A 24,887-nucleotide genomic window follows, 5' to 3' on the forward strand; every position below is an offset into this window, starting at 1 on the left:
GTAAAAGGCATTCATGTGTCCAACATATGATACTATTTCCTCATACATTTACCTCACAGAAACGTAGTCCTGATATACAGAACCGTTCTGTAATGATGATGTAATGTATAGGCATTAATGTACACAAACACTGAAGTCACTGCTATAATACTATTACCAGGTTATATTTGCTCGCACACATCCCGGTGTGGTCCTGTTACATTCACAGGAGGTTTCCACTAAGCTACAGATAAGATTGTGTTTAATGCTTATCCAATATGTCTCATGCATCAACCCTGCTGGCTATGACTCTCCCTGCGCCATAATCCTCCGTGAGAAAGTGTGCTCCATTTTATTTACATGTATTTACGTCAGGGGAACAAGCCCCAAGGGACAAAACACTATAGAAAGCCTTTTATCACCAATAATACCATTATACTAAGGAAAAATAATGCCGCCATACTGTGACCACAATCATATCTACTACATAGTGAAAATATAATATTACCAATACTTCTAGAGCACAAACGCATACAGTACAAAAAAAACATATTCTCAATAATATTGCCACACTGTGACCATAACTATTCCCGCTACATATATATTACCAATACTTCTAGAGCACAAACGCATACAGTACAAAAAAAAACATATTCTCAATAATATTGCCACACTGTGACCATAACTATTCCCGCTACATATATATTACCAATTCTTCTAGAGCACAAACGCATACAGTACAAAAAAAACATATTCTCAATAATATTGCCACACTGTGACCATAACTATTCCCGCTACATATATATTACCAATACTTCTAGAGCACAAACGCATACAGTACAAAAAAAAAACATATTCTCAATAATATTGCCACACTGTGACCATAACAATTCCCACTACATATACAGTCATATGTAAAAGTTTGGGCACCCCTATTAATGTTAACCTTTTTTCTTTATAATAATTTTGGTTTTTGCAACAGCTATTTCAGTTTCATATATCTAATAACTGATGGACTCACTTATATTTCTGGATTCAGATGAGGTTTATGGTACTAACAGAAAATGTGCAATCTGCATTTTAACAAAATTTGACCGGTGCAAAAGTATGGGCACCCTTATCATTTTCTTGATTTGAACACTCCTAACTACTTTTTACTGACTTCCTGAAGCACTAAATTGGTTTTGTAACCTCATTGAGCTTTGAACTTCATAGCCAGGTGTATCAAATCATGAGAAAAGGTATTTAAGGTGGCCACTTGCAAGTAGTTCTCCTATTTGATTCCCCTATGAAGAGTGGCATCATGGGCTCCTCAAAACAACTCTCAAATGATCTGAAAACAAAGATTATTCAACATAGCTTTTCAGGGGAATGATACAAAAAGTTGTCTCAGAGATTTAACCTGTCAGTTTCCACTGTGAGGAACATAGTAAGGAAATGGAAGAACACAGGTACAGTTCTTGTTAAGCCCAGAAGTGGCAGGCCAAGAAAAATATCAGAAAGGCAGAGAAGAAGAATGGTGAGAACAGTCTAGGACAATCCACAGACCACCTCCAAAGACCTGCATCATCATCTTGCTGCAGATGGTGTCACTGTGTATCGGTCAACAATACAGCGCACTTTGCACAAGGAGAAGCTGTATGGGAGAGTGATGCGAAAGAAGCCGTTTCTGCAAACACGCCACAAACAGAGTCGCCTGAGGTATGCAAAAGCACATTTGGACAAGCCAGTTACATTTTGGAAGAAGGTCCTGTGGACTGATGAAACAAAGATTGAGTTGTTTGGCCATACAAAAAGGCGTTATGCATGGAGGCTAAAAAACACAGCATTCCAAGAAAAACACTTGCTACCCACAGTAAAATTTGGTGGAGGTTCCATCATGCTTTGGGGCTGTGTGGCCAATGCCGGCACCGGGAATCTTGTTAAAGTTGAGGGTCGCATGGATTCAACTCAGCATCAGCAGATTCTTGACAATAATGTGCAAGAATCAGTGACAAAGTTGAAGTTACGCAGGGGATGGATATTTCAGCAAGACAATGATCCAAAACACCGCTCCAAATCTACTCAGGCATTCATGCAGAGGAACAATTACAATGTTCTGGAATGGCCATCCCAGTCCCCAGACCTGAATATCATTGAACATATGTGGGATGATTTGAAGCGGGCTGTCCATGCTCGGCGACCATCAAACTTAACTGAACTGGAATTGTTTTGTAAACAGGAATGGTCACAAATACCTTCATCCAGGATCCAGGAACTCATTAATAGCTACAGGAAGCGACTAGAGGCTGTTATTTTTGCAAAAGGAGGATCTACGAAATATTAATGTCACTTTTACGTTGAGGTGCCCATACTTTTGCACCGGTCAAATTTTGTTAAAATGCAGATTGCACATTTTCTGTTAGTACAATAAACCTCATTTGAATCCAGAAATATAACTGAGTCCATCAGTTATTAGATATATGAAACTGAAATAGCTGTTGCAAAAACCATAATTGGTATAAAGAAAAAAGGTTAACATTAATAGGGGTGCCCAAACTTTTACATATGACTGTATATTACCAATACTTCTAGAGCACAAACGCATACAGTACAAAAAAAACCATATTCTCAATAATATTGCCACACTGTGACCATAACTATTCCCGCTACAAATATATTACCAATACTTCTAGAGCACAAACGCATACAGTACAAAAAAAACATATTTTCAATAATATTGCCACACTGTGACCATAACTATTCCCACTACATATATATTACCAATACTTCTAGAGCACAAACGCATACAGTACAAAAAAAAACATATTCTCAATAATATTGCCACACTGTGACCATAACTATTCCCACTAGATATATATTACCAATACTTCTAGAGCACAAACGCATACAGTACAAAAAAAACATATTCTCAATAATATTGCCACACTGTGACCATAACTATTCCCACTACATATATATTACCAATACTTCTAGAGCACAAACGCATACAGTACAAAAAAAAACATATTCTCAATAATATTGCCACACTGTGACCATAACTATTCCCATTGCATATATATTACCAATATTACAGAACAAAGCACAAGTTTAACGACCAATAATACCATATACTAGGCCAAGCTAATACCGCCAAACCCTAACCAAAACTGTGTCCACTACATATAAAATGAATATTGCCTTACTTCTACAAAACATTACAAGCTGCGCAAAGACTACTATTACCAACAATACCTCTATAAGAGGATGAAATACCGCCACACCATAACCACAGCCGTATCCCCACATAGACAACAAATATTATTACCGTACTTTTACACTGTACAAAAACTAATAGTACAATAATACTTCTATACTCAGTTTAAATGATGCCGCCACACCATAACCACAAACATTTCTACACCATAATGAATAGTATTAAAATACCTATACTGTGCAAAGCCAATTATTGCCAATAATACTACTATACGTGGCTGAAGTAATACTGTTACACGATGGTAGCAACCATTTCCACTTTTCAATGAATGAATACTATTACCATACGACTACAAAACAAAACACACTGTATAAAGCCATCATTTCCAATGATACCGCTATACTAATCCAAAATAAAACCGCTAAACCATAACCAAAACCATTTCCACTACATAATTAATTAATAATGTTACCAAACTTCTATGGAACAGAAAACGCTTTTTTTCAAAGCCAAATAGTGCCAATAATACCACAATACACCTACAAACTGTTCCTACACACGCTCACCATCATGCCACTACCATCCATCCATCTATCCATCCATTTTTTTCTTAAAGTGTTAAAACTTTTCTGTGTGCCATTATAAATGGTTTGACTTCTTCTTGTGCTTTTCCAGTGAATGAGAAGACTTCCGAAGTTATCCAGGCCGCTTTCAGACATGCTTCTTTTCCTAACATCACGGGAGAAAAAGCTGTCGGATTTCTGGGGAAAGTCACATATGGTTTAACAAAGTAAGAATGACAGCATTGTTAAATTTTATGAAACGGGTACAATACGCTAAGGGACACTGAGAAGCTTCTCTGAAGAAGCAGAAAGCGAAACGCGTTAGGGGGTTCAAGTCCTGGCAAATATGAAGTATTTATTCATGATCTGAAATGTTTATGGTGGTCCTCCACTCTTGAATTCCTGAAGGTGTCTCCCTTCTTTAAAGGTTGAATTTAATGCACTTTATATTTATTCCTCTGTGGCTGCTATTATATTCCCATATGCCTCCATTTTAACTGTATTTCCATCTGACTCCACTAGATAGAGACATTGTGGACTGTTGATTTCTGCGGACTTTCTTTAATATACATGTAAAAAAAAAAATTGTGAAAATTGAGCACAATTTCTTCATATAGATTCATACTCTAATTAGTGTTCTAAACACCATCCAATGATCAGTTCATAAATAATTCAGTTTATTAATTTACATTTACCAGTGACATGACTTTTACAGTAGATTCCCTTTTTAATTGTGTTTTTATGGTTTTTTTCTGAATTATATGTTAATAAAATGTATCTTTTTATTCAAGTCAGTATCCTTTTTGGCTATATGATTTATTTATACTCCCATGAACTTGTAGGACCTTCTTAGGCTATATGTATATAGACGGCAGGTTAAGATCCACCCTCCTTTTTCCAGATCATAAATTAAATTTTAAAAAAATAGCATATTTTGAATCGGAGCATCCGCCCGAATAACCACTTCATACTATTTAGTAAGTATCAATCTGAAATGGTAGAGTCATTGATTTTTGGCTAGTTAACTCCCCCCCGAAAAAAAATAGATAAAAAAAAGTCATACGGACCTCAAAATATGGTAGTAATAAAAATGCAGCTCATATCGACCCAAACAAAAAGGGTTATAGACCTATGAAAGTGAGGTGCAAAAATCGACAATGAGGACTGCGACTAAGTTGCCCAAGGGCCTGAATAATAATAATAATAATGACAACAATAATAATAATAGCAATAATAATAATCACGATAATAATAATGATGATAATAATAAATAATAATAATAATAAAAAATAATAGTAAATATAGTACACAGTCCATAAAGATTTATAGTCACAAAAGTCCACCACTAGCAAATCACAAATCCTAGTGCTTGCAATATAGCAGACCTGCCTTATACATGGAGATAGGGCTGATCTCGTAGTTATAAGCCTGATATATTAATGATGGGGTGTGCTCACCCCCACTCTGCGGTGACGGACTCCTGGCTTCTGTGCATCAAGAGTAGCCAGTGAGTAGGTGTGAGGAGCGCTCTCTTCTTGAATGCACTATACTCCTAATAATGCGCCGTATATTTGATTGCTCCTATTGGACAAACCACACATTATTTTGGCTATTAGAAGAATGTACCTTTGCACAAATTTGCTGTCTTTGCAACAGGGCGACATAGCCTGCTGACCGATGTAGCCGCTCATTTAGGGTTAATAATACGGATACTAACTAAGGTGCCTCTGCTTCAGTATTCAGATCAGTAATCTATCGATAGAAAGCAGTGAAGTGGATCTGAAGGAGGATGACGCTGTGGAGATCATGATCAAAAACGTCAGCGCATCTTTCAAAGGAACTCTGAACTACGGATATGGGACCTGATTGTAAGTGGACATGACAATTATAAAATATATTCCATAAATAAATATATACATAGAAATAATATAGAGAGTATGTTTAATATATAAAATATTAGATTATGGGGAGCAGAACCTGACACCATCACGGGTCAACTGATACCTGGTGCAGTGGTCACGAAAAGTGCACAATGTATGGAGCCAAAATATCGCAGCTCTGTAGATTGCATAGTGGCCGTTCTCGGTACTGCAGCTCAGATCCCATTCGTCTCAATGGGAGCTGAGCTTGACCACCACATTTGTACGGCACGGTGGTGTTTCAGCTATGTATACTGTAGATTATACCTAACCTGTGAAAGTGTTTAAAAGTGAACATATCTCTGTGGTCTAAGATGTAATATAATATATTTTATTTGCCATTATTTTCAAAATATAAATGTTAGTAATGTTTCGTCTTATATTTAATTTTTAGTGTTCAGGTTGACCATTCTATTGACTTTGAAATCTTTTCCTCCATTGATTTACAAGTGAACACTAAACTCAGTAAGTAAATATCACTCTATGTAAATGTTTTTAGTCTAAATTAATCTTTTTGATATATACTATTTATATACAGTGGGGAAAATAAATATTTGATACACTACCGATTTTGCAAGTTTTCCCACATACACTTCACCTGTGAGAGACAGAATCTAAAAATAAAATCCAGAAAATCACATTGTATGATTTTTACATAATTAATTTGCATTTTGAAAAAAGTATTTCATCATCTACTAACAAGAAAGAGTTCTGGTTCTCACAGACCTGTTAGTTTTTCTTTAGGAAGCCTCCTACTCTGCACTCATTACCTGTATTAATTGCACCTGTTTGTACTCGTTACCTGTACAAAAGACACCTGTCCACACACTCAATCACATTCCAACCACTCCACCATGGCCAAGACCAAAGAACTGTCTCAGGACACCAGGGACAAAATTGTAGACCTGCACAAGGCTGTGATGGACTACAAGACAATAGGCAAGCGGCTTGGTGGAGAAGGCAACAACTGTTGAAGCAATTATTAGAAAATGGGAGAACCACAAGATCACTGTCAATCTTCCTCAGTCTGGGGCTCCATTCAAGATCTCGCAACGTGGGAATAAGGATGATTCTGAGAAAGGAAAGGAATCAGATCAGATCTACACGGGAGGATCTGGTCAATGACCTGAAGAGAGCTGGGACTACAGTTTCAAACATTACCATTAGTAACACACTACGTTGTCATGGATTAAAATTCTGCAGGACACTCAAAGTCCACCTGCTCACTCAGCACATGTCCAGGCCCCAGGGCCGGATTATAGGCAGGGCAGGCGGGGCAGCAGCCCCGGGGCCCCCACCACAAGAGCTTCTAAGGGGGCACCCACCACATTCCTGCTGGCTGCTGCAATGGCACTCCATCTTCTCCCCACCTAAAAGTGAGTGACCGTGGGGGCGGCATTATGTGCTCTGCTACCAGCAGCATCTACAAGTAGTGTGAACGCTGGTGCTGCTGGTAGCGTGCAAAGGCTTGTGATGAGATCACAGGAGGTAAGGTGTCAGGGCCTGCGATCATGTGACCCCTGTCTCCTCCCCTCCTGTGACCTCATCACAGGTCCTGTGCGCACAGCACAGAGCACTGAGAGCAGCCATGTATGTGGAGTGGGGCTCTGCGGGTGGAGGTCGGTGCCGGAGGCTCCATTTTTCTCTATGTGGAGTGCGGCTCTGCGGGTGGAGGTCGGTGCTGGAGGCTCCATTATTCTCTATGTGGAGTACGGCTCTGCGGGTGGAGGTCGGTGCTGGAGGCCCCATTATTCTCTATGTGGAGTGCGGCTCTGCGGGTGGAGGTCGGTGCTGGAGGCTCCATTATTCTCTATGTGGAGTGCGGCTCTGCGGGTGGAGGTCGGTGCTGGAGGCCCCATTATTCTCTATGCGGAGTGCGGCTCTGCGGGTGGAGGTCGGTGCTGGAGGCCCCATTATTCTCTATGTGGAGTGCGGCTCTGCGGGTGGTGGTCGGTGCTGTAGGCCCCATTATTCTCTATGTGGAGTGCCGCTCTGTGGGTGGAGGTCGGTGCCGGAGGCTCCATTATTCTCTATGTGGAGTGCGGCTCTGCGGGTGGAGGTCAGTGCTGGAGGCTCCATTATTCTCTATGTGGAGTGTGGCTCTGCGGGTGGAGGTCGGTGCTGGAGGCTCCATTATTCTCTATGTGGAGTGTGGCTCTGCATGTGGAGGTAGGTGCTGGAGATTCCCCATTACTGGGCAGAGGGGGCAGTAACCTTTTCAGAGCTGAGACTATCTTGGTGCTTTTTTGTTGTCACTTTCTAAGAATCATAGCATTTTGTTCCTTGTACATGTGACCCAAGTATGGAAAACAGGAAGTAACAAAACACATATTGCAATGTCCCTTTCCTGTCCCCACATACAGTATAATTTTCCCACAGTATCACGTCCCCACATACAGTTTAATGTTCCCACAGTATCACCATCCCCCCACATACAGTATAATGTTCCCCACTACCGTCACCCCCACACAGTATAATATTCCCACAGTACCGCCATCCCCCCCATACACAGTATAATGTTCCCCCAGTACCCAGTATCAGCCCTTGGTTTATGCAGGACTCTGCTGTCTGTGCTGGTTCTCATCGTCCTGGATGAGGTGAAGTTTGTGTGGGGTCAGGGAGGGTTTACAGGGTGGATATAGCAGAGACGTGTGTGTACAAGGTGTACGGAGTGGAGCCGTGTGTGTGTGTATGAGGTGTACGGAGCAGAACCGCGAGTGTGTGAGGTGTACTGAGCGGAGCCGCACGTGTACGGAGCTGAGCCCCACGTGTGTGTATGGAGCGGAGCTGCGTGTGTGCAAGGTGTGTGGAGCGGAACCGCATGTGTACGAGGTTTGCGGAGTGGAGCCATGTGTGTACTGAGTTGAGCAGTGTGTGTGTGCAAGGTGTACAGAACGGAGCCGTGTGTATGAGGCATAAAAAGCGGAACCGTGTGTGTATGATGTATGCGGTGCCATACGTGTACAAGGTGTATGGTGGGGAGCATTCATACCTCCCAGCGAGACAGTCCCGATTTTGAGAGAGATACTGCCCCGGCTGGGAGCTTACTTTTCGTGCGGACACAGGAGTACACGGCGGAGCCCCGAGGAGCACTTTAAAATTCGCATGTGACCTTCCACCGGAAGTGACGTGCTAGAAGCTGACCGGAAATTAGGTAATTTCGGGAGGAGATTGTGACAGAACCATGGAGGCACTTTAGGGAATGCTTCAGATCCATCACCATGTCCTCCTCCAACAGCGCGGACAGCAGGATTGCCTTGAACTTGGGGATGTCGGCCATGTGAGCGGATCGTTATATTTCCTGCATCGGGAGGCTCAGGTGGGCACTACAGTGGGAGCCGGGCTGCTATAGTATCTTTATAGAATCTTTCTATCTCTGTTTCTTTATCTCTCTAATCTTTCTTTTTTTTTCTCTCTCTCTCTCTGTTCTTTCTTCTTTCTTTCTCTGTTCTTTCTTTCCATTCTTTCTTTCTCTCTCTCTGTTCTTTCTTTCTCTGTTTTCTTTTTTCTCTGTTCTTTCTTTCTGTCACGCCTCCTCTCCTGTCACGCCTCCTGTCCTGTGGATCTCCTCTGCGCCGTGTTCACGAGCATCGTGCGCCCGCCGCCTGCTGTGTACCCGCCAATCAACTCTGCAGCGCCACGGTGATTAACCCCCTTGCCTCCAGGCTCCAGCTAGCTATATATAGCTCGGGGGGAGCTGTATGCGCGAGAGGGGAGCTGTACATTTGGGCCTGTATACCTGGAGGAGGGAACTGTATAAAGACGAAACATTGGAGAACTGTATAACCTTGGGGGGGGGACAGCTGCCTGTATACCCTTGTAGGGGGCAAGAGCTGTATACCCGTTGGGGGGAGTTGTATTACCATGGGGGGGAAAGCTGCCTGTATACCCTTGTAGGGGGCATGAGCTGTATACCCTTGCGTGGGGGGGGAGCTGTACTCCGGAGATAATACAATAGAGAGCATATTGTTATACAGTAGTTAGCAACAATTGCTGCCGGTGAAAACTTTCCCTTTCTGCATTTTTATTATTCCTTGGCTGTCTTAACATTGGGTTCAATAAAAAAAATGTGAGTAACTCTTTCTGTCTATAATTGGACTGCTTTGAGTTATCCTGGACTGTATCTCTATTGTAGTACTGTAAATGTGAATGTGGCAGAACAAGAGGATAAGATTAGATTGTACATCTGAGTGCTACAGTTCGCGCTCTACTGTTATGGCTAAAATGTTAATGATATGGGGGCCCCCACCAGATTTTCTGCCCAGGGGCCCCCACCAACCTTAATCCGGCCCTGCCAGGCCCATTTAAAGTTCGACAGCGATCATCTGTATGCAGTGTCGGACTGGGGTGCCAAGGGCCCACCAGTAAAATAGACTTTGGGGGCCCCCTTTTTACCTGCACACAAATATTACACTACCCTTGCTCACAAATTTACCTATAGCAGTATATAATAATAAACTGGCTAGTTTGGTTAATGAATGATGAGATGCTGCTTTTTTCTGTATAGAGTGAATTATGCCAAGTTCTGCCCACACAATGGGATTGGGGGCCCAGATCTGCACAGGGGCCCACCGGGGAATTCCCTGTTACCCTATGGGCCAGTCCGAGCCTGGCGCCGGAGATCGTGGTACGCGTAGACACTGAATGCATACCACGATCTCCGGCGCCATACTTACCTGAGCGGGAGGAGTGATGCCGTGGTGCTTCTCTTCTCGCTGGAGTCCGGGCAGGAGTTCGGCGTCGCAATCGCACATGCGCCTAGCGCTATTTGGCGCCATTTTACTGAAGACACATCTGCAGTGTGTCTTCAACAATATGGCGCCGGACAGCGCGGTATGGGCATGCGCGTACTCCAGCGCTGCACTCCTCCCCCGGCCTGTGGCAGAACAGGACAGTTCTGGAGCACAGGGAAGAAAGGTGAGTATAAATATTTTTTTTGTATGTGTGCAGTTTAATAGGGGTGAGGGGGACCTTACATATCAGGATAAGGGGGTGAGAGATAGCATGAATACCAGGATAAGGGATGAGGGGACCATGCATGCCAGGATTGGGAGGTGAGGGGACCATGCATATCAGGATTGGGGGGTGAGGGAACCATGCATATCAGGATTGGGGGGTGAGGGGACCATGCATATCAGGATTGGGAGGTGAGGGGACCATGCATACCAGGATTGGGGGATGAGAGGACCATGCATACCAGGATTGGGGGTGAGGGAACCATACATACGAGGATGAGGAATGGGGTGCCATGCATACCAGGATTGGGGGTGAGGGAACCATACAAACGAGGATGAGGAATGGGGTGCCATGCATACCAGGATTGGGGGTGAGGGAACCATACATACGAGGATGAGGAATGGGGTGCCATGCATACCAGGATTGGGGGGGGTGAGGGGAACATACAAACCAGAATAGGGATGAGGAGGCCATGCATACCATTATAGGGATGAGGGGGCCATGCATACCATTATAGGGATGAGGGGGTGCCTTGCATACCAGGACAGGAGGGGGGGCAGCACATACCAGATTGGGAGACCATATACCAATAAAAATGCTCACCACCCGGGCATAGAACGGGTTCAATAGCTAGAAGGCTATGACAGTTTAGGAGACCCACTGTTTAATAATGGCCCTTTAAGCAGCTTAATGCTGCCTGATGCCCCTGTAAAAATAGGCTCTGTGACTTTAAGAATCCCTCCTTCATAAATGAAACAAGATGGGTCTGCTTATGTGTCACACACCACATGGCCAGCTGGGGTTGGTAAATGTTACAATGACATTTCCTAGTGAATGCATTTGTTTTAGTTGAAAGCAATGTTAAAGTTGAAAAAAGCTTCAAAAATGCTTCTGCGCATAGCCCAAGTGGGGGAGGAACATTTTGGTCCGGGGTTATTTATTTTGCCTTATATACAAGTAATTAACCTGGAAAGGATGTGTCAAGGTGAAAATATATTTTCTTATATAACTTTTATATTTTTATACTGTGAAACAATAAGTTTTTCCTAATTGCTTGCTAATGCAAATGTAACTGTATTAAAGATGGCTGCCAGTGTTCACTTTCACTTAAATTCAGTGTCTAAAGAGTTAAGTTAAGTTTCATTTCTCCTAAAAAAGATAACTCAGGAATGTGAAGGAGAAGTAACCATCGGGAGACGTTTTGACGAATCAGAGAGAGACTGGACACTAGATGTATACTGCATAAACCCCGCCTAATGCACGCCTTCCCCTAACACTCAATATAGTATTGTGTATTTGTAAATAAAAGCCAGTTGTTGTACTGCTCCTGACAGGTGTGGATGCAGGACATTAGCTAAGACTGAATCAGCTGCGTGTCTGAGTCATTCTTAATCGGTACCAGATGTTTTGCGCTCGCACAATGATTTGGAATGACTGGTGAATGAGGATTCATTGTCGTTTACGACCCCGACAATTTGGCGCCCAACGTGGGGCGTGGACAGTGATCCGAGGCTCCTCTGGACCCATGCCTGGATGTCTGTGGATGATACCTGTAGTGGCTGACCTCGAGGACTGATCACCCTCCAAAACACGGTAAGTGAGATCATATACACTGTATGTGTCACACTTGCTAGTGTCTCAGCCGTTATTGGTTTGTCTGTGGTCTCCTTGGGTCTGAGGGGTGACCGGTCGAGTGGTGAGACTGAGTGCGATCCTGTGCCACGCTCTGAACCAGCAACTGAGAGACGTCGCATTCTGCGCGTCCTCGTGTACACCACACCTCCTCCACCGGTCATTGTACTCCATTCAACCACCCTACCCGTGACTATTGTCTAGTAGTGAAGTGGAGTGATAAATTGAGCTAGTTGCAGATTGTGGGGCAACCTAGAGGAAGGGATAGGAGACGCAGCCTCTGTGATATTGTACCAGCTAGGTAATTAAGACGTCCCGAGAAGGGACCACCTGTATTTCTGTGGAGGGCTCTCACTAGGAGACCGCCTCCCGACTGTTGGAATATCGTGGCAGGATAATCTGTTAATCACTGCTGTTCAAGGTTAGGGAAAGGAAATATTGAGCGCGAGGCTCTTTTCCTAGTACGTCGAACGTGAGGCTCCGTACTGTGGAACATCAGTGTTGATATCGCTACCAGTGGTTTTTCTGCAGAGAACCATAGTATTCTGTAAGAGTCATGCTGCGTATCTTAAAGCAGAAGAAGTCTGTGCCCCACAAGTTAGATGAGGATGCTGTGGAGGTCAAGGCAATAGTAGCGTCACGGGAAGGCAAGAAGGCAGTCAAGAATGTTGAGAGATTGTATAAGCATGTAGGATTGCCCTCGTCAGGGAGATTACAGCCGGCTATGTGGCATAATCTCATAGAGAACAAACGAGGCATGTTGAAAGATAAAGGATTGTTAGAACAAGCACAAGCTCATCTGCGAGTTGCGCGAGGCTTGAAGAATGAAGGATGGAAAGAGATTGATGGGGAAGGAGGATCAGACAATGCGGAACCTGTGTTTGGTTATAAAATGCCTTTGAACTGTGATCTTATAGATTGTAAAATGGCCGCCGTGCCACTGATGATGAAAATGCAGTCCCAACCACCGCCCTATAATGGCGACAAGACGAGCTCTCCAGAAACGTGGGTGTGTCCTGTTTGTGGCGTGCAGAATCCAACCTGGGTGGAAACCTGCCGTGTGTGTGGGGCGGGCCGTCCTTGGGGTTCCGCCCAGACCATGGACGGAAGTGGGGCATGCCACGCCTCCACCGGCAGCCATCTTGGTGCACCCGGAATTCCTCCCCAGCCACTATGTCCGCTGGTAACACTTTCCGGCGAGTACTATCAGGGACCACCACTTCCTGAGAAACCTCCGGCACCGACCGATGCTGTTCCCACCTCTAATGTTCCTGTTTCTGTTCCGGCCTCTGGGCCTAGTCTCCCGGTGCAACCCACTGTGATATTTGTAAATACACCTGGTCAAGGTCCCTTCACTCTTGATGCCCTGACCGGCAGTACGGCTTTCCGGTCCGTAATGCGTATGAGGCGCCAAGCTATCGGAGATGATGAGGGATCAGAAGATTCTGACAATCAGGTTGCTACAATTCCCCCTGCCCCGCCACTGCTATTAGGTCCGTTCGAATCCCCCCGGCCCGGAAGGAGCCCACTACCTACCCCTCTCAACAAATCCTCTAGGTTGCCCCATGACCCTGAAATCTGGTTCCCCTGTCATTCACGCTATTACATCACACCTCAGGGCTCCCAGGTTCTTTTCTCAGTGGGGTATGGGGACATAGTTACCCACCAGGTAGGAGCCATAGTGAACCCAGCTAACTCTACCCTGTCGCATAGAGGTGGTTTGGCCCAACAGATAGCTAAAAAGGGAGGCCCAGCCATAACCCAAGAGTGTCAGGCCTACCTTGCCAATTGTGGCCCCTTGCATCCAGGAGACGCTATGTCCACCCAGGGAGGGAATTTGCCCTGTGATATAGTGTTACACACTGCAGGCCCTATATATGATTACAGGACACCCGAGCATTGCCGTATCCCGGACAGATGCGTTATAGATATTTCAAATCTACATCTGAGACTGAATGAATTGAGTAATGATATAGTTCGTGTTATATGTGGCATTACATTGTAAAGTTTCCTGAATGCATTTGGCCAGAAAAAGGGCAAGGCATGGTTAATCTCATTATACAGTTATCTGCTCTTACAGTGAAATCCCGTGATTTTGAGTTTCTTTGTAGAAATTGATTTTGATAAGTCTAAAGAACTACAGAATTCTGTGAAGGACGACGCTGCATTCTGACGGGAGGGGTGAAGGATGGCGCTGCGTAGTTTTTCTTCTCCCTTCGCTCTTATCTCTGCTGAGTGTGAGCTGTGCTCAAAATTCTCTGTAATTCTATCCGTAAGGTACACGCTGAAAGATTTGTGCATTTTAAAGCAACAGTACTTAATTGAAGATTGGAAGTTAAAAGTAAGATATGGTGCCTAATTTAGAAGGGAATTGTAAGTGATTGCTTGGTCATTAATGTGTTTGAACCTGCTTCTAGTTGTGTGATTGATTTGTATAGCAAATTGTGTCAAATTACAAGAGACAGAGAAGGAAGGAAGCAGTAAAACAAGTGGGACAAATATTGAAAAAGGCAAAAATACCAGAGTGTGAATGTTTGGATGTACAAAAAGGCACAGACAAGGGAAGAAAATAGCAAGTGAATAAATGATGCTTGATAATGTGCAGCAGTATGGAAGGTGTATTATGAATGTTTGATTGACAAAGTGTAACCAGAGACCCAGACAAAACAGATGGACTTGTAAACACTGTGGTCAGACTCAGACAAATCCAGACTGAATAGCTACTTGTGTGACCTGTGCTACTGACCTAAGAGAATTGCACTAAATCCTATCCAGACAAGATCATAAGAAGCTGACATAATAGTGTGGATAGTGGGTAGTGGGGACATTGGCCCTTGAGGAGTAAGCTGACAGTAGACATCAGACGGCCAACCCCATCAGGACCTAGAAGTGTGACTAGAATAAGAAAGATACAGGTGTATTATCCCTGGAGCCCCTCTGACCAGCTAGCTTTGCTGAAGCAGCTGCCTGCCCCTGAAGACCAACCATTCCCGTTTTACAGACACATAAAGGAAGTACAGCAAACATATAAGTGTACCTGGGCAGACTTAGAGAGGTTGGTGAGTTTAAAGGCAGGTGACGCACTAGATCATATAATTAAGACACACAGATGTGACAAAGAATCAGGCTTGGGGCATGGATGATAAATCTGCACGATCTGGGGAGACGTACTGTGAGTCACTAAGACAATGGGCTGCAGTGGAACAATCAGAGCAGTCTGTACTCCTGACTAATGTGACACAGCAAAGAGGAGAGAGAGTAGAGATATACCTTGGACGGTTACAGCTGAAATGGGCAGACATGGGGTACATTTGCATAAACCCACTTGATGTTAGAATACTGGTGGATGCATTCATTGACGGTATGAACAAAGACTTACGAGACGCAGTACAGACAGCCAGACCTGAATGGAGACATGTAGATCCGAAAGACCTCCTTAAGGTAGCTAAAGAAATTGAGCAAACAAGGACAATAAAACGACCTGTCATGTATGCTGGAGCACAAGGAAAAAAAGTGGAGACGTAATAGGAAAGGCATGTGAGATGACACTGACGTTTCTTTTGACAATCTATTCCCCACATGACATCCATGCCATACTCCTACAAGTTCAACCAAAACATCTGTCTATGGCCAGACAGCTCTGACTTGAGTGTGCTCTACTAATTCCTGAGTATGTCACTCCTCAAAAGATGTAACGTTCTGAATCCAGCCACCCTCCTGCCTGTGGATTCAGAAAAGGGGGAATTGGTGACCATATTAGCGCGTGAGGAAAGATACTTTGACATGACGCATGAACATGTCTGCATAGAACTGCTGAGTCAGGAGACAGTTGGGTTTGCACACATTCATGAAAAACCTGTTCCTAATGCAGACTTTGAGTTTCTTTTTTGTAGATGGCCCCAGATACCACCAGGATGGACGATTCTACACTGGATATGCAGTAGTATCCTCACATGAGGTAATCCGAGCGGAACCACTCTCTCCTCACATGTCGGCGCAGGAGGCAGAGTTGAAGGCACTCACTGAGGCGTGTAGAGCCGCTGCAGGTAAAGTCGCTAATATTTTCACAGATTCGAAGCCCATTAAAAATGCAGAGCTGGTGAAACAATTGATGGAGGCATTGATGTTACCAGTCCAGGTTGGCATTGTCAAGGTAAAAGCACACACAAAGGTGACTCCGTGGAGGTAGAGGGCAATAGAAGGGCGAACGAGGCTGCTAAAATAGCACAAGGCGGCCTAGAGAGAGCAGTGGACGGTGGCGGGGAGTCAGCGTATTCCAGCCACATTGGGTCTAGATGTCCTGAAATCCCTCCAGCAAAAGGCTGCCCAAACAGAGAAGGTACACCGGGGGAGACTGGGAGCTGAGCTGAACTCAAATGGAGTATGGGAGAATAAGGATAAAATGTGCCCACCAAAGTCCCTGTTCCCAATCATGGCGCAAGCAGCACATGGCCCCAATCACACCTCAAAAAGTCACATGTGTGCCATGGTAGATGCCTTCTGGATCGCTCCTGGCTTCAGTTGCGCAGCCGTGAAACTTGTACAATCATGCCTCATCTGTGCACAGCACAACCCAGGTAAAACAGTAAAAGTCCCTAAGAAAGCGACACCTAGGCCTCTCTACCCGTTTCAGAGACGGCAGATTGACGACATACAGCTACCAAGGTAGGAGTGTATGCAAATATCCTAGTATGTGTAGATCTCTTCTCTGGATGGCCAGAGGCCTACCCGGTGAAAACGGCTACAGCTCGAGCCACTGCAAAGAAACTGGTGATGGAACTAGTACCACGATTCGGTGTCCCTGAAACAATTGAATCAGACAGAGGTACACACTTTACTGCTGAGGTAATGCAAAATGTAATGCAAATGATAGGTGTAGAACAAGCATTTCATACACCCTACCACCCACAGAGTTCAGGGAAGGTAGAGAGAATGAACGGGACACTAAAATTGAAAATACAGAAAACCATGGAGCAGACCCATAGACCATGGCCAGAGTGTCTCCCATTAGCATTATTCTCAGTAAGGTACACACCCACGGGGAAAACTAAACTGTCACCCTTCGAGATACTGTTTGGAAGACCACCGAACACAGGGTTGTACTACCCACAGGTCTTAACACTCAATGTGGATAATTTGACAAGTTATGTAATCCAGTTGCAAAAGCATTTAACTCAAATGCATTCTCTAGTTTTCTCTTCCATTCCAGATCCAGATAGTGTGGAAGGAACTCACTGTCTACAACCTGGTGATTACGTATATGTCAAGAAACACTCCAGAAAGACCCTTGAACCCCGATATCAAGGACCTTACCAAGTACTGACAACGCCTACTGCTGTTAAGTTGGAAGGACGACCAACCTGGATCCACGCATCGCATTGCAAACTAGCCACAGGAATTAACAAAGCATAAGAGTGCATAATGTTTTGGTTTGGTTTTGTTGCATTATCTGTAATAATGGTAGCTGCGTGGGACAATCTAAATTCTCCAATGTCCTTGAATAATAAGTTTATACAACATCATGAAAAAATACTAAATGATTGGTCAAAAGACACTCAGTCTCCAGCAGATTGCTGGATCTGCACACATTCACCAATATCGGCCACTAGTATTCCGTTCCTTGTTATTCCTGTGCCACCCGAGGAATTATTTGCCTGGACCAGTTGTTCTGATACACTTGCTAATAATGCCACAAATAATGTGAAGTTATGGAACACAACTGTTGGAATACCTTTTGTGGGATGGGTAGGATACCCTTGGTGGCAGGGTAATCTTTCAGGAAGTAACACATACCTTCAATATCTGGCATATAAAGGGGGGGCTTGGGTACCCAGGAATAGAACTCGGTTAACCTACCTGGGGCAAATTCCAATGTATGGCCTACAAGTTAGTTTTAATGTAACTTCCCACTCTACTGATGCCTTCAAACCAATACTGCTAGAAAGAAGGTTGCATAACACGTCCTGGGAGTATTCCAATTTATTTCCCCAGGGCAATAATGAAACTTGTTTTAATATTTCAGGTAATATACCTTGCAACGAGTCATCTGGATATGAGAAAGGAACTCCCACCTGTAGAAATCCCGATGTAGGGTATTGTAGCCCTTTAGGACAACTTCCAAATTGGTGTATGCTTCAGAATGTATCTGCGTTCATAGATTTAGTCCATAGACTGGTATTACAACATTCAGCCCTATGGGACCTACCTAGTGACATGTTCTGGGTATGTGGAGACAATGCATATAAATGGTTGCCAGTAGGGGTAAAAGGTGCTTGTACTCTGGGTCGTTTGACTCCAGCTACCTTTGTTATTCCGAATGACCAGTTGAATACTCAGAGCATACCTAAACACCACTGCCTGTGTCATGAATTTGTTGAAAGGTTTGAAGCCCACTGATTGCCCAGATTACGTCCCACTAATTCATAAGGAACCCAAACTAAAAGTCCCAGGAGAAGTAACTGTATTAGCTGACAATTACACCTGCTATAATTCCCACGACACCACAGGTACACCAGTAGGGATCTTCGAGGCAGGTTTCTGCAAAGAGAATAGTTCTCTAGATACTGACTTGTTAATCAAACATACACAATATATGTATGACATTTATTGGTTATGTGGAGATGGTAAGCTCCGTCCTAGGTTGCCAAATGCCTGGACAGGCCAATGCACCCTTGTTAAACTAGCTATGCAGTTCAAGATTCTACCCTGGGATCCAAAGATACCTGATGAACCTACCAGGAAAAGGAGAAGCCTCGATCAGCTCCATATGAGTTATGAAGAAGATCCACTAGTATATATTGATGCTATTGGAGTGCCAAGGGGGGTGCCTGACCAATTTAAAGCCCAGAACCAGATCTATGCTGGCTTTGCTTCTATAATCCCACAGGTGCAGATTAATAAAAATGTTGAATGGATCAATTACATATATTACAGTGAACAAAGGTTTGTCAATTTCAGCCAAGATGCCTTCCAAGGTATAGTTGAAGAATTGGGCCCTAACACTAGAATGACACTCCAAAATCGACTAGCCCTTGATATGATATTAGCTGAGAAAGGAGGAGTTTGTGGGATGGTGGGAGAGGAGTGCTGTACCTATATCCCTCAGAACTCTGGAGTGAATGGAAAAACCATGATAGCCCTTAAAAAGATAACTGGGTTAGCAGCAGAATTGAAAACTAATGCTGGAGTAGACACATCTTTCTTTTCCGGCTGGTTGGGTGGACTCAAGGGATTCCTTCAACAAGCTTGTATAGTACTGATTGCCCTCCTTGTAATTGGATCAATAACTCTTTGTTGTGTTATTCCCTTGTATAAAAAGGTTATTGCCAAAGCAACTCCGACTGGCACCTTCCTCAATCAAGAAGTAGACCCACCAGAGTACGATGGTACTGATCTAGGGAAGATCCCTAAGTATATTCCCCTCAAGAGAGTAGACAAAACCCCCCATTCTCAGATGATGTTAAGAGACTTAGTTTAGGGACAGCGGGAGAACTCCATGTGAGGTTAGTGAAGGGTTCAGCTGCCTGGAGGCCTCTCGCTAGGGGAGAACTTCTGAGGTGTCTGGATGAAGAAATCCACCTCCCCTTTTCCCATCACATGGACAGTCTCGAAGGATCTTTCATTAAGGGAAAAACTTAGTGTTTAGGGGGGATTGTCAAGGTGAAAATATATTTTCTTATATAACTTTTATATTTTTATACTGTGAAACAATAAGTTTTTCCTAATTGCTTGCTAATGCAAATGTAACTGTATTAAAGATGGCTGCCAGTGTTCACTTTCACTTAAATTCAGTGTCTAAAGAGTTAAGTTAAGTTTCATTTCTCCTAAAAAAGATAACTCAGGAATGTGAAGGAGAAGTAACCATCGGGAGACGTTTTGACGAATCAGAGAGAGACTGGACACTAGATGTATACTGCATAAACCCCGCCTAATGCACGCCTTCCCCTAACACTCAATATAGTATTGTGTATTTGTAAATAAAAGCCAGTTGTTGTACTGCTCCTGACAGGTGTGGATGCAGGACATTAGCTAAGACTGAATCAGCTGCGTGTCTGAGTCATTCTTAATCGGTACCAGATGTTTTGCGCTCGCACAATGATTTGGAATGACTGGTGAATGAGGATTCATTGTCGTTTACGACCCCGACAGATGTACCCTAACATATTTCCCAGCAAAATCCGTTTTGGTATGTTTTTCGGTAAAAATGGCATGAAACTCTGAAAACATTGTTTAAAGCTGTGAACTAGGAGTCAGGAATGCTTCCAGGGGCGATCCCCATGATGTCTCCGTGTCATTTCAGCAGTGTTTCCATCATTTTTTAAAGTTTTTAGACATAAAAGGACCCCCGGGGGAGATTGCGGTAAAAATGTTCTGGTCTCCCATAGACTTACATTGGGTTCGTTGATCTGTCCGAGTACCCGAGTATTACAATTTGCTTGACCCGAACAACGAGCATTTTAGTGCTCGCCCTTCACTATTAAAAATAATTTTATCATGGATCTTTTCTCAGAACTGGACCCCTTTTTTTAATTAAAGGTTACAGTTCATTTTTGTGTGTTATACTGTACAGAAATGTGTCTGTTTTTCTTCACCGTAAATCTCCCATTTAAGAAGGGCCCACAATTACTCATAATGGTTTAGGTCCGGTGAGGAAGGGGTTGTATCATTATTCTTTCATCTTTACTGGCAGCCGAGCAGTGGAGACATTGATGCTGCGATGGAGCATTGTCCTGCAGAAAAATCATAATTTTCTTGAAATATACAGATCTATTCTTGTAACACTGTATGAAGGAAGAGTCTCCTAAACACTGGTAATAGGTTTGGGACTTGATTTTACGTTCATCTGCCACCTGAAAAGGTCCATCAAGCTCATCATTAATAATCCCAACCCATAGCTATTCCCCACCTTCACCTTGCTGGTGTCAAAATAGATGTTTGTACCAATTACTTCTTTAACCATTGCCAACTGGTCCATCAGAGTCGCTCTAATCTCATCAGTCCATAAAACCTTTAAAAAATCTGTCTTCAGATATTTCTTGGTTCAGTCTTGATGTTTCACCTTCTGTGTCTTGCTCGGTCAGGTTCAGCCTTTCTTACCTCGGCCATGTCTCTGAGCACTGAACACCTTGTACTTCTGTGTCTTGCTCAGTGGTGGTCAGGTTCAGCCTTCCTTACCTCGGCCATGTCTCTGAGCACTGAGCACCTTGTACTTCAGAGTCACAGACTTCATCATGTCGCTCTATCCCCCTTATCTCTGCCCAGGGCTCGTCTAGTGTGCCCCCCTGCTATTCTGTATCAAGTCTTTCTGTATCATCTGGCTGCCCTCACCGATAAGTTAAGCTTTGGGTGGGCCCGTCTGAGTGAGGGGCTTGGGGCGACTTCAACCTCTGCTTCTCCAGAAGTTATGCTACTGGGAGAGCAGTAAATGAGGATACTTGTAAAGTTTGAGTAGATTAAATTCTCTCATCTTTTTTTAGAACTTAAATATTTTACTGTATGCAGAAATCCTCATGAGAGATATTCAGACCCTTCCACAATTACATTAGGTCATCTGGATATTAGTAAAAGTACCAAACAGCAGTTCTGTCAGAAGAATCGTTCTAGAAGCAGCATTGATGTTCAATATATTTATTTTTGCATAAAAGTTGTTACTAATATGCAAAGATGAAATAAGAAAGTCTGTAGATACAGTAACTTTCAATAGAGGGGAGCAGATGTTGATGATTCCGCTCCTCGGGCCATTGGTTGTACTTGTGCTGTTTTTGCACATCCAGGTCTGGATCACACACGATGGAGAGGAGAAGAGCAGGAATGTGTAACGTGTGATCTGTGTAGATGGAGTTTTCTTGGATTCTTACAGCACCACGATCAACCATATGGCCTTCTGTCTGGCCATGGACAGGTAGATGAAGGAGCAGCCGCTTTTTCATTCTGTCCATGACCCGGTAGTGTCTGTATATGGCCGGGATCACAATTGCCGCTGTCACTCAAGACTGGAGTTTGTTTCTATGCAGCTGAGCGCTAAGGTCCAAGTGCCGGTGGCAGTGCCGGGTATTGAGACGCGAGACTCGTGCGAGTTTCTTGCAAGGGTGTCACCGGCCTATGGCCAAGTATGAGAAGGAGCAGCCGCTGCCTTCTTTTTGGCCATATCCGGTGGAGAAGGAGCAGCCGGTGCCTTCTCTGTCCATATCCAGTAGTCTTATCCTTACCACCACAGTGTAAATGAGTCAACCAAATGGCAAGTTTGGCTGAAAGAAGTCCTTCAATTTCAGCCTTTGTTTACTTGCCATTTCGATCCAGAGGAAGGCGAAAAATAACCCCGAGGACTTGTTGTTGGAATATCTTCAGGGGAAAAAAATTCCTTCCTGACCCCAAATATGGCGATCGGAATACATCCCTGGATGTTTGGTGCTCGAATCTACGTGGCTGTTAATGTGGTGGAAGCTCTGTAGTATTTGTCACAGTCCGGTAAATTAGAAAGTCCAGGTAATTGTCTCATCCGATTAATTAAAGCTTCATTCCTCGATGTTGCTGGAATGGGGCTGATTTATATCAGCCTATTACTCCTGTAAGAAAAAAAATATATTCAAAATAAAGAAATGGAAGCGACTCGACACCATCATAAAGTCTGGGCGGAGATCACAATATCGCAGGTTGCACATTTCAAAAAGGGTCCGTGGACCACAGGGGAGCCCAGTTTAATAGACACCAAACTGGGGAAACAATTGCAGGCCAAAAATGAAGAAAAGCGTCACTCGCCGTATAAAAATACTCCTTTATTAATGTCCTGTAGAACATATCGGCTGGACTCTGAACAGTCGCACCTGATACTTTTCTCACTACTGATGATATGTCTTAAAGAATGTTATTAAGAAAGTGATTTTTAAAGGTGAGCGCTGCTTTTCTCCTTTTTAAGAAGAGAAATTTACATTTCTAAGAACTGGCGCCTCACATATATACTGTATACTGGGGGATATAATGATGAGGTGTATGGTGGGTATGTGTGCTACTGGGCAGAGGTAACACTATGGATGTCCCTATGTGCTATACTTACATTTTCGTAATGGAACGGTGGTTCGGCTCTGCCGGACTCCACGTCGCTCCAGTTTATGGAGTGGAAGAATGGGCGTTCTCTAATGAACGATGTTATGGCATACCGAGCAGATGGAGTTTTGCAGAGAAGCTGGAAGATGAGAGAGACCATTGATCGTTATATTATGTATTATTACTGATACGTTATTACACAATGTCTATGGACTGTCAGCATCATGTCCTCTATCCTTCCTTATAATCTACCATCATTCTTCCTCACCTAATCCTACTTACCCCTTCTAGGATGTCAAGCTCATCGATGGAGATGCAGGGCGGGAAATATAGGACGTTGTCCAAAGACTCATGGTAGTCGTCCATATCGCCACTGTTATAGAATGGAGACGTCCCCACAATCATCATGTACAGGATGACACCAAATGAAAAGGAATCTGCCAGATGATTGTAGCCTTCTCTATCCAGTACCTGTAGGAACATAAGATAGGAGATGAGCTGAATATTTCGGGGAGGGGATTTACACACAGAGCCTATGAGGACCGGTCTGTGATGAGATATGAGCAGGATACTCAGATTAGTACTCAATCCTACTATCGGCATCAATCACTCAGGGATGCTCCTTACCTCAGGCGCGATGTAACCCTTCGTGCCAACAAGTTCTTCCAAGATGTCATCCTTGCCCACATTCACGGCTGAAGTGCCAAAGTCACAGATTTTTATGTGTCCAGTGCCATCAATGAGGACGTTATGAGGCTTCAGGTCACTGCAGGGAAAAGGAGCAGACATTGATGGTGAGGATAATTCATGAAAAGAACTTTCTACAATAGATATGTAAGGTGACAACATAGATTTATGGAGATGAACTGATTACCGATGTATCACGCCGTGTTCATGGAGGAACTGGATTCCGCAACCATTTCTGCTGCAAAGCGTCTGTGGAGAAGAAAGTAGAGGATGGATCAGTGGTTACACACACTTTAGGACCATAATGAACGGGCAGCAGATTATTATGATTCAGCCTAAGATATTTACCTCGTTGTCTCTATATCGAACTTCATCGATTCTAACATTTGGCTAAACAGATCTCCTCTGGCCATTGCCTCCATGGCTATTATATAATCTTGTGATCTTTCTACAAAGCCCCGCAGAGATGTTATGAAGCGGCAGCCGGCGCCAATACTTAGGACCTTTAATTCTGTAGAGAATGTTTCTTCATCACAACAACTCTTTTCCATGATCTTAAGGGCTAGTAATTCTTTGCTGACCGGATCTGATGCCAAGACGACCTGGAGAAAAATCACAGAAGATCAGAGCAAACTCTCATCTATTCTAGGGATCTGTGTAATGGATCACTGGTGTATCCCAATTATCATTACATATGAAGATCCTGTAATGAATATTTATACCATCCTGTGTATCTGGTGAAGAATACATTGGGGAGCACGGAGTAGTATAAATTCTTACCTTTCCGTAGCTTCCTCTTCCAATATCAGTGAGTAAATTAAGGCTGTAAAGGTCAATAGGATTTTCTATTTTAACCAGTTTTCTCTCAGGTAAAATAGGAGAGCTGGCATCACCAATGTCTTCTGCTTTCAC

The 24,887-nt window shown here is 43.6% G+C and overlaps 1 protein-coding gene across 1 annotated transcript; it reads left to right on the forward strand.

Moving 5' to 3' along the window:
- Positions 1-2,497: 2,497 nt before the first annotated feature.
- On the forward strand, positions 2,498-20,284 carry LOC141086585 (endogenous retrovirus group PABLB member 1 Env polyprotein-like). The gene is made up of 4 exons (XM_073572748.1): positions 2,498-3,965; positions 5,475-5,606; positions 6,052-6,122; positions 17,455-20,284. The coding sequence occupies exon 4, from the start codon at positions 18,610-18,612 to the stop codon at positions 19,720-19,722; it is 1,113 nt and encodes a 370-aa protein (XP_073428849.1). The 5' UTR covers positions 2,498-3,965; positions 5,475-5,606; positions 6,052-6,122; positions 17,455-18,609; the 3' UTR covers positions 19,723-20,284.
- Positions 20,285-24,887: the final 4,603 nt, after the last annotated feature.

This window comes from Dendrobates tinctorius, unplaced genomic scaffold, assembly GCF_039654945.1.
Source record: "Dendrobates tinctorius isolate UK_male_01 unplaced genomic scaffold, ASM3965494v1 ptg000032l, whole genome shotgun sequence".
NCBI classification, from domain to species: domain Eukaryota; kingdom Metazoa; phylum Chordata; class Amphibia; order Anura; family Dendrobatidae; genus Dendrobates; species Dendrobates tinctorius.